At 40.3% G+C, this 15,084-nt stretch overlaps 1 protein-coding gene across 1 annotated transcript in view; it reads left to right on the top strand.

Moving 5' to 3' along the window:
- Positions 1-15,084, top strand: part of lrpprc (leucine-rich pentatricopeptide repeat containing) — a 144,324-nt gene that overhangs the window by 47,032 nt on the left and 82,208 nt on the right. Inside the window, exon 11 of the mRNA XM_043695628.2 lies at positions 2,244-2,351. Coding sequence (XP_043551563.1) covers positions 2,244-2,351 — 108 coding nt within the window. The remainder of the gene's footprint in view (positions 1-2,243; positions 2,352-15,084) is intronic.

The following is a 15,084-nucleotide window of genomic DNA, read 5'->3' as shown; positions in this document are numbered from 1 at the left end:
TACCCAATAATATGGAAAATTGCCAAGGTCTTGCATAGAAAAAGCAGAACAAATCCAACCCAGCCAGTTACTACCCCATCTGTCTACTCTTGATTGTCAGTAAAGTGATGGAAGGTGTCATCAACGGTGCCATCAAGCAGCACCAATTTGCTCATTTCACTGTCCTCCAGTTTGGGTTCTGCCAGGGCCACTTTGCTGTAGACCTCACTACAGATTTGGTTCAAATGTCGTCAAAAGAGCTGAATTCCAGACCTTGGGCGGGAATGACAGCTCCTGACATCAAGGCTGCATTTGACTGAGTGTGGTCTCAAGAATCTCAAACTCATTGGGTATGGGTAGATGGGGTTATGGGGCTGGAGACAACTCTTGAATGATTGGAATTATGCATGGCACATAGGAAGATAATTATGGTTGATGGAGGTTAAGCTGTAGGATGCCAATGCAGGAGTTACTCAAGGTAGTGTCCTGGGCCCAACCATCTTTAGCTACTACATCAATGGCCTTCACTCCATTGGGGACATTCACCAATGATTGCACAATCTCGAACGTCATTCCCAGCTCCTCAGATACTGAAATAATTCAAGTCCAAGTGCACTAAGGCCTGGACGTTATTCAGGCTTGTGCTGAAAAGTGGCAAGCCATGTTCAAGTCATACAAACGCCAAGCAATGACTACCTCCAATAAGAGGCTCTTCCACTGCGACCCATTGACGTTCAATGGTGTTACTATCACTGAATGGCCATTATCAACATCCTGGGAGCTATCATTGACCATAAACTAAACTGACTGCAAGTGTTGCTGTAAATAACTCACCTGACTTCCCAAAGTCTGTGCAGCAGTTACAACACAAATCAGGAGTGTGATGGAATGCTCTCCATTTGCCTGAACGAACACAGCTCCAACAAGACTTGAGAAGCTTAACACCATCCAAGACAAAACAGCCCACTTGATTTGCATTGCATCCATAACTATTCAGTCACTCTACCATCAATGCTCAGGAGCAGCAGTGTGTACTATTCACAAGATGCATTGCAGATATTTGCCAAAACTCAGTCCACTGCACCTTCCAAACCTGTATCCTCTGCAATCTTGAAGATCAAGGGCAGCAGATATGTGGGAACAGCACCACCTGCAAATGTACCTCTGAGCCATCTTGACTTGGAAATTTATTATCATTTCTTCAGTTTTGGTGGAACAAAATCCCTCAATTCCTTCTCTAATGGCATCATTGGTCTAATCTACAACAAATGGGCTGTAGTGATTAAGAAGGCAGCTTACTAGCACCCTCTCAAGGACAACTAGGTTTGGGCAAGAAAAACCGGCCCAGCCAACGATTCCCATGAGTGAATTTTAAAATATAACTCACATCCTAAACTCATGGAAGGGGCAAAAAATATTTTGTTTGTAGAATTCGTATTTTCAAAGTCATTTCAGAAGATAATTTTCGGCATTTTTTTGTGAATTAGAGATGACAAGTACAAAAAACACTGCATCAAATAAAATAATATTTTATACATGTCACTTGTTCATAACTGTACAAATAAAATTGTAATTAATAAAAAGAAAATTAATTACATGTCGCACTTTAAGAGTCTCACAGCATGGAAACAAACCCTTCAGTCCAACTCGTCCATGATGACTGGACATTCCAATTGAACTTAGCCCAATTTGACAGCATTTGACCCATGTCCCTCTAAGCCCTTCCTATTCATGTACCCATTCAGATGCCTTTTAAATGTTATTGTATGTGTCTCTTCCACTTTCTCTGGCAGCTTGTTCCATATGTGTACCACCCTCTGCATGAAAAAGTTACCCCTCAGCTCCTTTTCAAATCTTTTCCCTTGCCTTGAACCTTTACTCTCTCGTCTTGGGACTCCCACCACTCACCCACCCGAGGGAAAAAGACCTTGGATGTTCACCATATCTGTACCTGTTATGATTTTATAAGCTTCTATAAGGTCACCCTCAGCCTTTGCTCTGGGGACAAAAGCCCCAGCCTAATCAGTATCTCCCTATCGCTCAAACACTCCAGTCCTGGCAACATGCTTGTAAATCTTTGCTGCACACTCTCAAGTTTAACAACATCCTGTAGAAGACCAATCAGAACTGTATGCATATGAAAACACTTGGAGTTTAGTTTGTATTTTGTTGTCAAATATCATGGGAATCGGACAACTTTTTGCTATTCTCGTATCTTTCTGTTCAGTATTTCTGATGATAAAATTTTAAAAAAATATTTCTAGAAATGTCAATTGAGCTCATGAAGATCATGCAGAAGAAAGGTTTATCTGTTCGGCCCCATTATTTTTGGCCTCTGCTCGCCCAGCATCAGAAAGGAAAAAACACACAAGGTTGGTGATATTTGAAACTTTCTCGTTTGCTGATTATTTTCAATAAGACAAAATGTTTGTTGTATGATTCATGAATAAGCTAAATGAGTAATGTAAGTTAGCTAAGAGAACTTCAGCATGATCATGCAGAAGGTGTTCTGATCCGAAATGTGAAGGACAGTTTCGCAGAAGTATTTTAACATTTAAACAGCATTAATTTGAAATCTAATCTTGAATCCTAAGCCCATTCCAATTCACGAAGGAACTTCTATGTCTAATGTCTGTCTGAATTTGTTTTGTAAATAAGTTTTTATTTTTAAGAAGAATTCTGATCCCATATGGGACATAATCATTCAATAATAATTATAATTAATGAGTGGTTATGTTTTGACTGGTGGATTTCTCTTGTCTGATTCTCATCTGGACATTTCAGGCTGTAGCTTTTTAAGATAGCTGTCAAGTTTTAATGAAAGATATATAATTTTCAATTAGTTGATCTTCGGTGAAGGTTTAGAATTTTAAGATAAATAGAGGACACTTTTAAAATATTGATCCTTAGTTTCAGATAATCCTGCAAGAGAAAAACGTCTCTCCTGATCTCCTGTGTTAAGATCTCTTAGGATACGTTTCAATCAAGTCATCTCTTAGTCTATTAAACTCTGGTATATGCAAGCCAAACCTGGTCAGCCCTTTCTGATTGATTGAGCAACCTGCCCATTTCAGGTTTTAGTCTGGTAAATCATCTCTGAATTGATTCCAAAACATTATATTTTTCTTGAACCAAGGTGACCAATACTGTGTATGGTACTCCAGACGTGGTCTTACCAGTGCTCAGTTCAACTGAAACATAGCCTCCCTACCTTTGTATTCAACTCTCATTGCAATAAATGATAGTATTTCAATTGCTTTTCTCAATTAATTAATTAATTAATTAATTAATTTTTGAGATAGGAATCCCTACAGTGTGGAAACAGGCCCCTCAGTCTAACAAGTCCACACATTATTGCTGAACCTGCATTCTAACACGGCACCTTTTGTATCTCTAAGCTGTACCCTGATAGTTTTTCGATTTTTCCTGCCAAACTGGACAACCTCAGGTTTTCTGACATATATTCCACTGATCAGATCCTTGCCTACTCACTTAATCTATATCCCTGTGATGACTTTATATTTCCTGCTTTTTGTGGTTCTGAGTTAAAGTACTATGAGAATCTGGGAATTCGTTTTTTTAAGGTCAATAAAATTTTGAAACATGTTTTTAACAATGCATTAGTTGGTAGTCGCATGTCTTGACAAATGTTTGTTACTGGAAACTACTTGTCTGGATTTGTCACTGTAAGCTTTCAGTGTCGACTTAAATATTATTTGGAGTGGTTGGTAAACAGCCTGTTGAAGGTTAAAATGTTTAGGAGTTTGGTTTCTGAAAAAATCTTGTTGTCAGTCCACAATGAAACCCGATTGTCCCCTTAAAATATCTGGAAGAATTTTCACTACTGTGTTTCCTAAGAAAGCGATGTTTTCAGAGATCCCAGAGACAAATGTGTATGCTTGGCAATGCTAGAACATTTACACGTGCCAGAACAGCAGATTGATAGTCTCCTGAACATTCCATACCTTTCTGCCTTCAAGAACTAACCATTACTGTCCATTTCTTTTTCCAAAGGTGAATCTCTGCAGACGGAGCAACTTTTTTTTTCCACTTAGTATGGAATTGGAGTTAGATTTTATTGTCATGTGTACTCAAGTACAGGCATACAGTGAAAGGTGTACCAAGTCTCTCTTCTCCACTGTCATCTTAAAATAGAAAATACAAAACCAGAATTTAAAATAACAAGAGAAGTAAAAGAAATAGAGCCCAACGAAAAATCTTCAAATCTTCAAGCCCTTATCCAAATGAAAATCAAAAAGTCAAGATTTTGAAATCTTGTCTTCCTGGGCATGGCCGTGGTCTGGAATTTCTGTCAGCCTCCTCTTGGGACATGCTCCACACTGGCCTTTGCTGATGCCACCGATCGCTAAAACGAGCCATCTCAATTGCTGCTGCTGCCGCCACACATGCTCAGAAGACTGGGCCTGTACACTCCCTGCCATAGATGCTGAAAAAGGCTTTTAAAGAGAGAAAAGAAAATGACCAGAATTTTTGTGTTTGTGCATGTGATTGTTTTGTGGTACTTTGGAAGGGTAGATAATGTATATTTCAAACAGCGTGCAATTCTGATCTCCTTCCTATTGGAAGGATGTTGTGAAACTTGAAAGGGTTCAGAAAAGATTTACAAGGTTGTTGCCAGCGCTGGGATGACTTGAGCTATAGGGAGAGACTGAATAGGCTGGGGCTGTTTTCCCTGGACCGTCAGAGACTGAGGGGTGACCTTATAAAATCATGACTGGCATGGATAGGATAAATAGACAAGGTTGTTTCCCTGGGGGGAGGAAGTCCAGAACTAGAGGGCATAGGTTTAGGGTGAGAGGGGAAAGATATAAAAGGAACCCAAGAGGCACCAAGGGAATAAGCTGCCAGAGCAAGTGGTGGAGGCTGGTACAATTCCAACATTTAAAAGGCACCTGGATGAGTATATGAGTAAGAAGTGTTTAGAAAGATATGGGCATAGTGCTTGCAACTGGGACTAGATTAGATTGGGATATTTGGAACAAGTTGTACCAAAGGGTCTGTTTCCGTGCTGTAAATCTCTATGACTCTAAGTCTCATGTTTCTAATCAATAATTTTGATCTTAATTAAAGCATCTTGATTGTCTTTAGTATAAACCTAATATAGAGAAGATATCTCTGGCTAAATCAGTAACTGGATATAGCATTTAAATTTATGTTGTGGTCAGTGAAGTAGTCGAACTAAAGAGAGTTACAATGAACTTCTCCACCCAGTGTTATAATATCCCCACAAAACAAAGGGAGTTGAAATCACATTATCAGCCTTTTTAAATTTTATCCAGTTGTTAACTATTTTGGCCAGCACATCTGACTTACCTTTTTTGAGTTGGTACCTTGAATGAATGTCTATTTGCTGTCAGCCATGTAAAAGTTCTTTAAAGACTGTCCACTGCCTACATACACTCATGCCATTTAATATAATTTCACTTGTGCCTCATGTTAACAAAATTTTCCTAATTAAAATTTAACTCTGCTTCAGATTGAACTACCTCACTTTCAGGTTTGATGTAAAATTCCATCATTGTAGTCTTTCATCCTTGAAGACTGTATTGCAGTAAGATCAGTAACTAGCCTATTTTCATTACATAATTCTACATCCAAAACAGCCTGACCTGTTGTTGACTCTTCAATATGCTGAGAGATCGTGAGGACTGCGGATGCTGGAGAGTCAGAGTCCAGCTCCGCACTTTGCTGACTCTTTAACATGCTGTTCTTGGAACCCATTCTTAATATTTTCCAGAAGCTCGTTTCTACAGCTTTAACATGCATTTGGTTCACCCAGTTTCTCTGCAGATTGAAGTCATCCATGGTACTGTGTGTATATGGTACAAGATTCTCTCATTTCTTGAATTTATCCCAAGACCCACACGACCACCATTATTTGGTATATAAATAACTTCAATGAACCACTGTTGCCCCTCGTAATTTCATGGTACTATCCAAACAGTTACCACAAGTTGTTCACATGATCTGCAATTCTCCCTTAAAAAGGTACTGGTCCCATCTCACATTAGGAGAAAGTGAGGTCTGCAGATGCTGGAGATCAGAGATGGAAATGTGTTGCTGGAAAAGCGCAGCAGGTCAGGCAGCATCTAGGGAACAGGAGAATCGACGTTTCGGGCATTAGCCCTTCTTCAGGAATGAGGAAAGTTGGTCCAGCAGGCTAAGATAAAAGATAGGGAGGAGGGACTTGGGGGAGGGGTGTCGGAAATGTGATAGGTGGAAAGAGGTCAAGGTGAGGGTGATAGGTCAGACTGGGGTGGGGGCGGAGAGGTCGGGAAGAAGATTGCAGGTTAGGAAGGCGGTGCTGAATTTGATGGATTTGACTGAGACAGGCTGGGGGGAGGGGAAATGAGGAAACTGGTGAAATCCAAGTTCATCCCTTGTGGTTGGAGGGTTCCTAGCCGGATGATGAGGCGTTCTTCCTCCAATCGTCGTTTCGCTGTGGTCTGACGATGGAGGAGTCCAAAGACCTGCATATCCTTGGTGGAGTGGGAGGGGGAATTGAAATGTTGAGCTACAGGGTGGTTGGGTTGGTTGGTCCGGGTGTCCCAGAGGTGTTCTCTGAAACGCTCCGCAAGTAGGCGGCCTGTCTCCCCAATATAGAGGAGGCCACATCGGGTGCAAAGGACGCAATAGATGATATGTGTGGAGGTACAGGTGAATCTGTGGCGGATATGGAAGTTTCCTTTGGGGCCTTGGAGGGAGGTGAGGGGGGAGGTGTGGGCGCAAGTTTTGCACCTCCTGTGGTTGCAGGGGAAGGTGCCGGGAGTGGAGGTTGGGTTGGTGGGGGGTGTGGATCTGACGAGGGAGCTACCTGGACTACACCTCCTCTCATCCTGCCCCCTGTAAAAACGCCATCCCATTCTCCCAATTCCTTCGACTCCGCCGCATCTGCTCCCAGGAGGACCAGTTCCAAAAACGCACATCCCAGATGGCCTCCTTCTTCAAGGACCACAATTTCCCCCTCCACCGCATCTCTTCCACTTCCCGATCCTCCGCCCTTGAACCCCGCCCCTCCAACCGCCACCAGGACAGAACCCCACTGGTCCTCACCTACCACCCCACTAACCTCCATGTACAGCGCATCATCCGCCGCCATTTCCGCCACCTCCAAACGGACCCCACCACCAAGGATATATTTCCCTCCCCTCCCCTATCAGCATTCCGTAAAGACCACTCCCTCCGTGACTCCCTCGTCAGATCCACACCCCCCACCAACCCAACCTCCACTCCCGGCACCTTCCCCTGCAACCGCAGGAGGTGCAAAACTTGCGCCCACACCTCCCCCCTCACCTCCCTCCAAGGCCCCAAAGGAAACTTCCATATCCGCCACAGATTCACCTGTACCTCCACACATATCATCTATTGCATCCTTTGCACCCGATGTGGCCTCCTCTATATTGGGGAGACAGGCCGCCTACTTGCGGAGCGTTTCAGAGAACACCTCTGGGACACCCGGACCAACCAACCCAACCACCCTGTAGCTCAACATTTCAATTCCCCCTCCCACTCACCAAGGATATGCAGGTCTTTGGACTCCTCCATCGTCAGACCACAGCGAAACGACGATTGGAGGAAGAACGCCTCATCTTCCGGCTAGGAACCCTCCAACCACAAGGGATGAACTCTGATTTCACCAGTTTCCTCATTTCCCCTCCCCCCAGCTTGTCTCAGTCAAATCCATCAAATTCAGCACCGCCTTCCTAACCTGCAATCTTCTTCCCGACCTCTCTGCCCCCACCCCAGTCTGACCTATCACCCTCACCTTGACCTCTTTCCACCTATCACATTTCCGACGCCCCTCCCCCAAGTCCCTCCTCCCTATCTTTTATCTTAGCCTGCTGGACCAACTTTCCTCATTCCTGAAGAAGGGCTAATGGCCGAAACGTCGATTCTCCTGTTCCCTAGATGCTGCCTGACCTGCTGCGCTTTTCCAGCAACACATTTCCATCCCATCTCACATTATCCATGCAACTCCACCTCCTTTTCCTTCTTGTCTGTCCTTCCTCAGCATCAAATATCCTTGAATATTCTGTTCACAATCTTGGTCACTGTACAGCCGTGCTTCTTTCATGGCAATTATAATCATATACTTTCATTTGTGCTTTTAGATTATTTATCTTGTTGTGAATGTCACACATGTTCAGATGGTTTGCCCTTAACTTTGTCTTCATGGCATCATCCTACGTTTGTGGCACACAAGATGCTCGCCTTTGTTTCTTCTGTCTTCTAGTCTCCCTTGCAGCTCTTCTACTTTTACCAGTTCAATTCCCTGCCAGTTTGGGAGAGCAGGAATACGAATTTAAATTTAGAGCCATGACCTTATTGAACGACGGAGAGGGCTTGATAGACTGAATGGCCAACCCCCTGCTCCTTGTTTGTATTGGTTATTGTTAAGGGGCCATAACTAGTTACTGACCAGGTAGGGTGCACATCCACTTTTCTTGCCAAAAATATTTATCACACTTTGTGTCAAGTTTATTTTGTGCCTTAAGATGGTTTACTCAACAGCACATACTTCACGGGAGACTGCATCGGTAATGATCAAATAACTTCTCCCAGATTTTGATGGAATTTTTCTCATTCCTCCCTGTGTTTTCATAATTCTATATTCCTTATCCTTGTATTGACTGTCACGACTTAGTGAATTAAGATATCATTCTAATCAATCTTTTTTAACTTACTGTTGAAGTACAATGTAGAGGTTTTGGAGAGGTATTGGAATTGAAGAGGTATTGAAATTATTACAGAATGTGAAGATAGACAAGTCCCCTGGGCCAGGTGGGATCTATCCTAGGATCCTCTTGGAAGCAAGGAAAGAGATTGCCGAGCCTTTGGCATTGATCTTCAAATCATCATTGTCTGCAGGAATAGTGCCTGAGGACTGGAGGATAGCAAATGTGGTTCCCCTGTTCAAAAAGGATAGTAGAGACAACCCTGGTAATTACAGACCAGTGAGTCTCACTTCAGTTGTTGGTAAAGTGTTGGAAAAGGTTATAAAAGATAGGATTTGTAGCCATCTAGTAAAGAATAATCTGACCAGGGACAGTCAACACGATTTTGTGAAGGGTAGGTTGTGCCTAACGAATCTTATTGACTTTTTTGACAAAGTGACCAAACAGGTAGATGAGAGTAAACCAGTTGATGTGGTGTATATGGATTTCAGCAAGGTGTTCGATAAGGATCCCCACAGTAGGCTATTATACAAAATGCGGAGGAATGGGATTGTGGGAGACATAGCAGTTTGGATAAGTAATTGGCTTACTGAAAGAAAACAGAGTTGTAGTTGATGGAACATGTTCATCTTGGTGTCCAGTTACTAGCGGCGTACCACAAGGGTCAGTGTTAGGTCCACTGCTGTTCGTCATTTTTATAAATGACCTGGATGAGGGCATAGAAGGGTGGGTTAGCAAATTTGCGGACGATACTAAGGTAGGTGGAGTTGTGGATAGTGAGGAAGGATGTAGTAGGCTGCAGAGACATAGATAGGATGCAGAACTGGGCTGAGAGGTGGCAAATGGAGTTTAATGTGGACAAGTGTGAGGTGATACACTTTGGACGGAGTAATCGGAATGCAGAGTACTGGGCTAATGGTAGGATTCTAGGGAGTGTGGATGAGCAGAGGGATCTCTGTGCCCATGTACACAGATCCCTGAAAGTTGCCACCCAGATGGACAGGGTTGTTAATAAGGCATAGAGTGCTTTGGCCTTTATTAATAGAGGGATTGAGTTCCAGAACCAGGAGGTTATGCTGCAGCTGTACAAAGCTCTGGTGTGGCCACACTTGGAGTATTGTGTACAGTTCTGGTCACCGCATTATAAGAAGGATCTTGAAGCTTTGGCGAGGGTGCAGAGGAGATTTATTAGGATGTTGCCTGTTATGGAGGGAATGTCTTACGTGGAAAGGCTGAGGGCCTTGAGGTTGTTCTCATTAGAGGGAAGAAGGTTGAGAGGTGACTTAATAGAGACGTACAAGATAATCAGAGGGTTAGATAGGGTGGACAGGGAGAGCCTTTTTCCAAGCATGGGGAAGGCAAACACGAGGGGACACAGCTTTAAAGTGAGGGGAGGTAGGAATAAGACAGATGTCAGAGGTAGTTTCCTTACTCAGAGTAGTAAGGGTATGGAATGCTTTGCCTGCAATGGTAGTAGATTCGCCAAGTTTAAGTGCATTTAAGTCTTCATTGGACAGGCATATGGATGTAAATGGGATAGTGTAGATCGATGGGCTTCAGATTAGTATGACAGGGCGGCGCAACTTCGAGGGCCGAAGGGCCTGTACTGCGCTGTAATGTTCTATGTAATGTATCTCATGTTGTACACTTGAAGGAATCCTCTATATTGACATTTGTCACAGGACTATAACTCTTTTTGTAAATGTATAATTTCTTTGGTTTCATCTTTAACTTTGACCTGTTCTTCCCAATTCTCTTTGTCATTTCAAGGCCCTTGCTCTGCACAATTTCCTGCATAATGATACTCCAGTTCACACCAGAAGCACACATTAACTGTTCTTTAGGCATTCCTTGGATTCATTCAGACATTACTTCTTTCAAATTCTGTATTCTGCAGTAATAGCCAAACCTACTAAAAATGTGTTCATCCTCATTTTGATGTTGTTAATCCTTCCACTGAATTGACACCTGTTTCTGTTTCAGGATTATTTCCAAATCATGTAATCATTCGATCTTCTGTTCTTTGTGTCATTGTGCAAAATCTTGTATTAGATGCGAACTGAACAAAATGATTGTTCCCTCTGAATGCTTCAAAGGCAGCAGATATCCAATCCATTCGGACCTCAATTGCCAAGAACCAGCATGCACATGAACTAGTTGTTTGTCGATATCAGACCACCTTTATTATAATCCAGTAATTTTAAATGCTAGTATAGATTGCAGAATTCCAAATTTGAATTTGATCAATTTTTTCATAACAAATAAATGATTGCAATTGTGTTCAACTGACATAATGTTCTCTTCCTTTGCTATAAATACTGACAAGCAGTCACCATTTAGCGTTTCCACCATTCTTTATTTTAATTGATGAGATTATTCTCATGCATATTTGAGGAACCCATATTTACTTCTGACCACCAGTTCCCTAATGTGACTGTAAGTCATCTTCAGGTGCTTTAATATTTCTTAGAAAATTGTATTTCATAGCAATTCAATGTCACTCATACATTCAAGGAAGGATTTTTTGGTAACATTGTCTTGTGAAACTAAATTATCTTGGGGTTCAACATCTTTATGAACTTATATCTTTTTGAAAAATGTCAATTTTATATTTCAGTTGTAAAATACAGATTTAGCCAATTTTGACTTTATTTTGTCATCCACATTTTATGTCTGTTCAGAGACTGTAAAGCTCAAAAGTAAATATTATGAAGTGTATCGCATGTCTCAGCCTAGACACTGTACATCAGACAAAGAAAATATGAAAGCTTGTTGCTTCCAGCTCTTTGTTATTTAATTTAACTGTCATTTCTTCCCATACCTGCTTTTCACCACTGTTAGTTGAAGGCACATCTGTTCCAATGCTTGTCAGAATTATAAAATGTGAAAAAAAGAAGCAGCACTTAGCCTTGAACATTTGATAAATCATTTTTTTTGAAAATACTCATCACGAAATATATTAAATGGGAAGTAATAGCTTACAAAGAATCAGAAAAAATGTTGGTCTCTGCTGTTCAAACTACTAGATGTTCAACCAAAATTCTGCTTTTTAAATAACATTTTTATTATTATTGTGACAACAGCCAAGAACAAAACCGCCTGTCATGGATAGATATTTGACCAGAGATGGAAGTGTCAGTTAAGTAGAGTAGAGCTGGAAGCAATGAATGTTAAATGTTGTCTTCAGGTTGATGTGTAGAATCTGTTTACCAATGCGATGCATTTGGAAAAATGGTATTTAAACCAATATCGGCATTGCTATCTTGACTTGTTGCATTGATCATGTGCAATGTTTCCTCACCAACCTGCTGATTTGTATCCCACTGACAATCTTTAGAATCCCACTTATTTGGGAATCAATATATTTGCATCTGATTATAGTTTCATGAACTGCATTTTTATAATGAACTGATTTTAATATTTCCAAACTTTGGGGTTATTTTGCAGCAAGTTGTCACTGGTTTATTATTCTTTTGTGTAATATGATAATGGTCATTGATGAAGCAGCTGAAATCTTTTAGGCTGCATGTTACATTTAACGTAGTCAAGAAAACGCAGAAAAACCTTTTTGAAAATTTATTTTGCTTTTTAAAACTTCGTTGTTTGCTCCAAGAATATCATTCTAGTTGAGTCTGGTGGTCTACCTCAATATGTTCTTGCACCTTGGTCTTCCAAATTAAGTCTTCGCTTTGGAGAGTGCCCAAGTTCTGAGGTGTTGAATTGGGGGCAGTTCACCTGCTTACTTTCTCATGTAAAGGAAGCTAAGAAATGACATATATTGAGGGATAGAAAGTATTGCATTTTTTATGTCAGAATATCTGCAGATTTTCTTTATAATTGAAAGAAATGAGTTGGACAGAATTGTCTGAAGTTTGGACTGCGTAGCCTGCTTGATTTAAATGCATTATTTGTGACATGGTTGTCACAAGGCCTATTTAATGTGTTAATAGCAGTTATGCTTTCAAGAAAAATTCCATTTACTGGATGCATTTTGCTGTTGTACGAGGACCTGGCTTGTGACATAATTTTCAACCTGAATTTGCTCAGATTACTGCTTCTCAACATTTGTCTTGCTTGTACGTGAATGGTGGTAACCTGGAATTTGCTGCTTGTAGAATGATGAATATAGAAACAATCAATTTCTGGAGGAAATTGGATGAGCACTTGAAGAAAATAAACTTGTAGAGCAGTTGGGACCAGGCAGAGGAGTGGGGCTTATTTTTCAAGGGCAAACTGGTATGGATTCGATAAGTCAAATGGCTGGCTCGTGTGCCAAAAATGACTCAATGATTCTGTTCTTCAGATTTGTTTTTTTTCCCATTTACAATCCGAAATTTGGAAAGGGGTAACATTACAGAGTATTTTCACCATGTGCTAATTGCATGGAAATTTTACTTAGTCATCCATACAATTTGAAGAAATTGCAGTGACAGCAATGAATGAACTAAATATTTTGAAAATAATTTAGAATTAGGATAACTAAAATGTTCAATTTTGACAAAACAAGTATTTGTGTAGCTTATTGAGTGTTTGTTAACAAGTTGCTGAAATTGCCAACCTGGATGAAGATTTGATTTCTGTTTGGGTGGGTTATTCAGGGTCATTGGGATCAGCTGAGATGAATGGAATGTATAAATTCAAGTATTAGGATGAAATGAGCAGATTTGTGATACCAATTGTATCAAGCATGCATTAGAATTAAATGTAAGGTCGGTATAGCTCGCTCAGCGTCCTTACAATCTTCCCAATTTGGTGCAGATGTAATTTAGCAATTTTCATAAACCTGGTCTAATGTGTTTGTTGAAAAACTGACTTAATCTAAGAAAGGTTTAAATAGCCCAAGTATTATGAAAAGAATTGTGTGCATGGTAATGTTATGGTTGAACTATTTCATAACCAGTGTATTGTGCACAAATACCATACAGTGCTCATTGAAATGATTTTTAACAAGTCAGTAAAATTATAGCTCTGGAAACTACTGTGAAATTAATAAATTTTACTTCACAGGTTCTACACATGAAGTAATTTTTCTCTTTCCAGGAGGGAGGAGTGATGCTTGAATAAGGGCATTTCAGTTTGGAGATGTTTTTCTTCCAAGCACTGCAGTTTCAATTCATATTCTGGTTTGTTGCATGTCCTCATGTTACTGTAGAAATAATTTGTGTGCATTATGAAGTTGTCTGGATTTTCTTTTGTTTACAAGGTCTTAAATAAAATTTAATTGACTGGCTTCTGTTTTGAACGAGCTTTGAGTCTGTGAAAAGGTCTTTTTTTAATTCCCTCTTAGACAGTGATTAGTAATCCTGCATCTGTTCTGTAGTTGTAGTTATGAGCGTCATTATCGACAGAGGTTACTGACTTAATTGTTTGTGTACTGCTAATTAGCAGCAGTTTTTCATTAGATGGAGAAGTTCTTTGCAAATAAACTGTCACGTCATTACTTTTAGATTAAGTGGAAACATTGAGTGGCAGCTGAGTGAATGTAACTGCAGCTGACAAATTTTTTTTAACATGATATAAACATTCTTCTTTAGCAAATAAGATCTGCCTCGGAATTTCAAGATTTTGGCTGCTGATGTAAATTATGAGGGAACTTGAACATAATTGTTTTCAATGGCAAAACAAGAATGAAACACTGATCTACATATATATGTAAAAGTATTTTTCAGCTAGAGAGAGAGGCCATAAAGCAGAACTTGAATTCATAAATTGCACGATAGTGCAATGCAATTTTTGTAACCATGAGGAGCGTGCAGACCTCAAGATATAAAAAGATTGAATTGTTTGAATCCAGAGCACACCAGCCTGAATAGCCATTTGGGCTTCAATCAATACCAAAACATCTGTTGTTGCTATATAAAGCAATCCAGGTTCACAGCTTAAAATTGGTGGTATATTTATGTAGATAGGTCATTAGTAAATATCGCCTTAGTGGCCCTTCTTTACTAATTTGACAAGTAATCTTTCAAGTACAAAATACTCTGCAAGCATGTGCTCATTCACCTTAACGTTTTTACTGTTCCATTTCCTGCCCACACAAAATATAGTAATGCATAAATGCAAAAATAAATATGAAGTTGTTCTGGGGCAAAATAGGAAAAAAGTGTTGTGACTTTAATTTAGAGTGACTTAGCCCCACATAGACATTTGTGCTCAAAGGGAAATCACTTTGGATTATCAGCAATGTAGCGCACTGCATAAAATATTGAAGGCTACTTTACTTTCTAAAGGTGGCACTTCAGGCTAGAAGAGCTTTAAGCAAATTTTACATTTACAAATAACTGACAGAGGTAGCTGATGAGCTGTGAACAGCATATGCTGCCTTACTTCAAGATGTCGCATAAGCTGACAAGTCCATTCCTAATAACAGAATTGTTACATTTGCTTCTGATGTGATTTAAGAGGAAGG

Source organism: Chiloscyllium plagiosum, unplaced genomic scaffold, assembly GCF_037043375.1.
Source record: "Chiloscyllium plagiosum isolate Xiang-an unplaced genomic scaffold, Cpla_swu_hap1 HiC_scaffold_10, whole genome shotgun sequence".
Taxonomy (NCBI): Eukaryota; Metazoa; Chordata; class Chondrichthyes; order Orectolobiformes; family Hemiscylliidae; genus Chiloscyllium; species Chiloscyllium plagiosum.
Note: the sequence above shows the minus strand (reverse complement) of the source record. Positions and strands in the feature narration are given on the sequence as shown.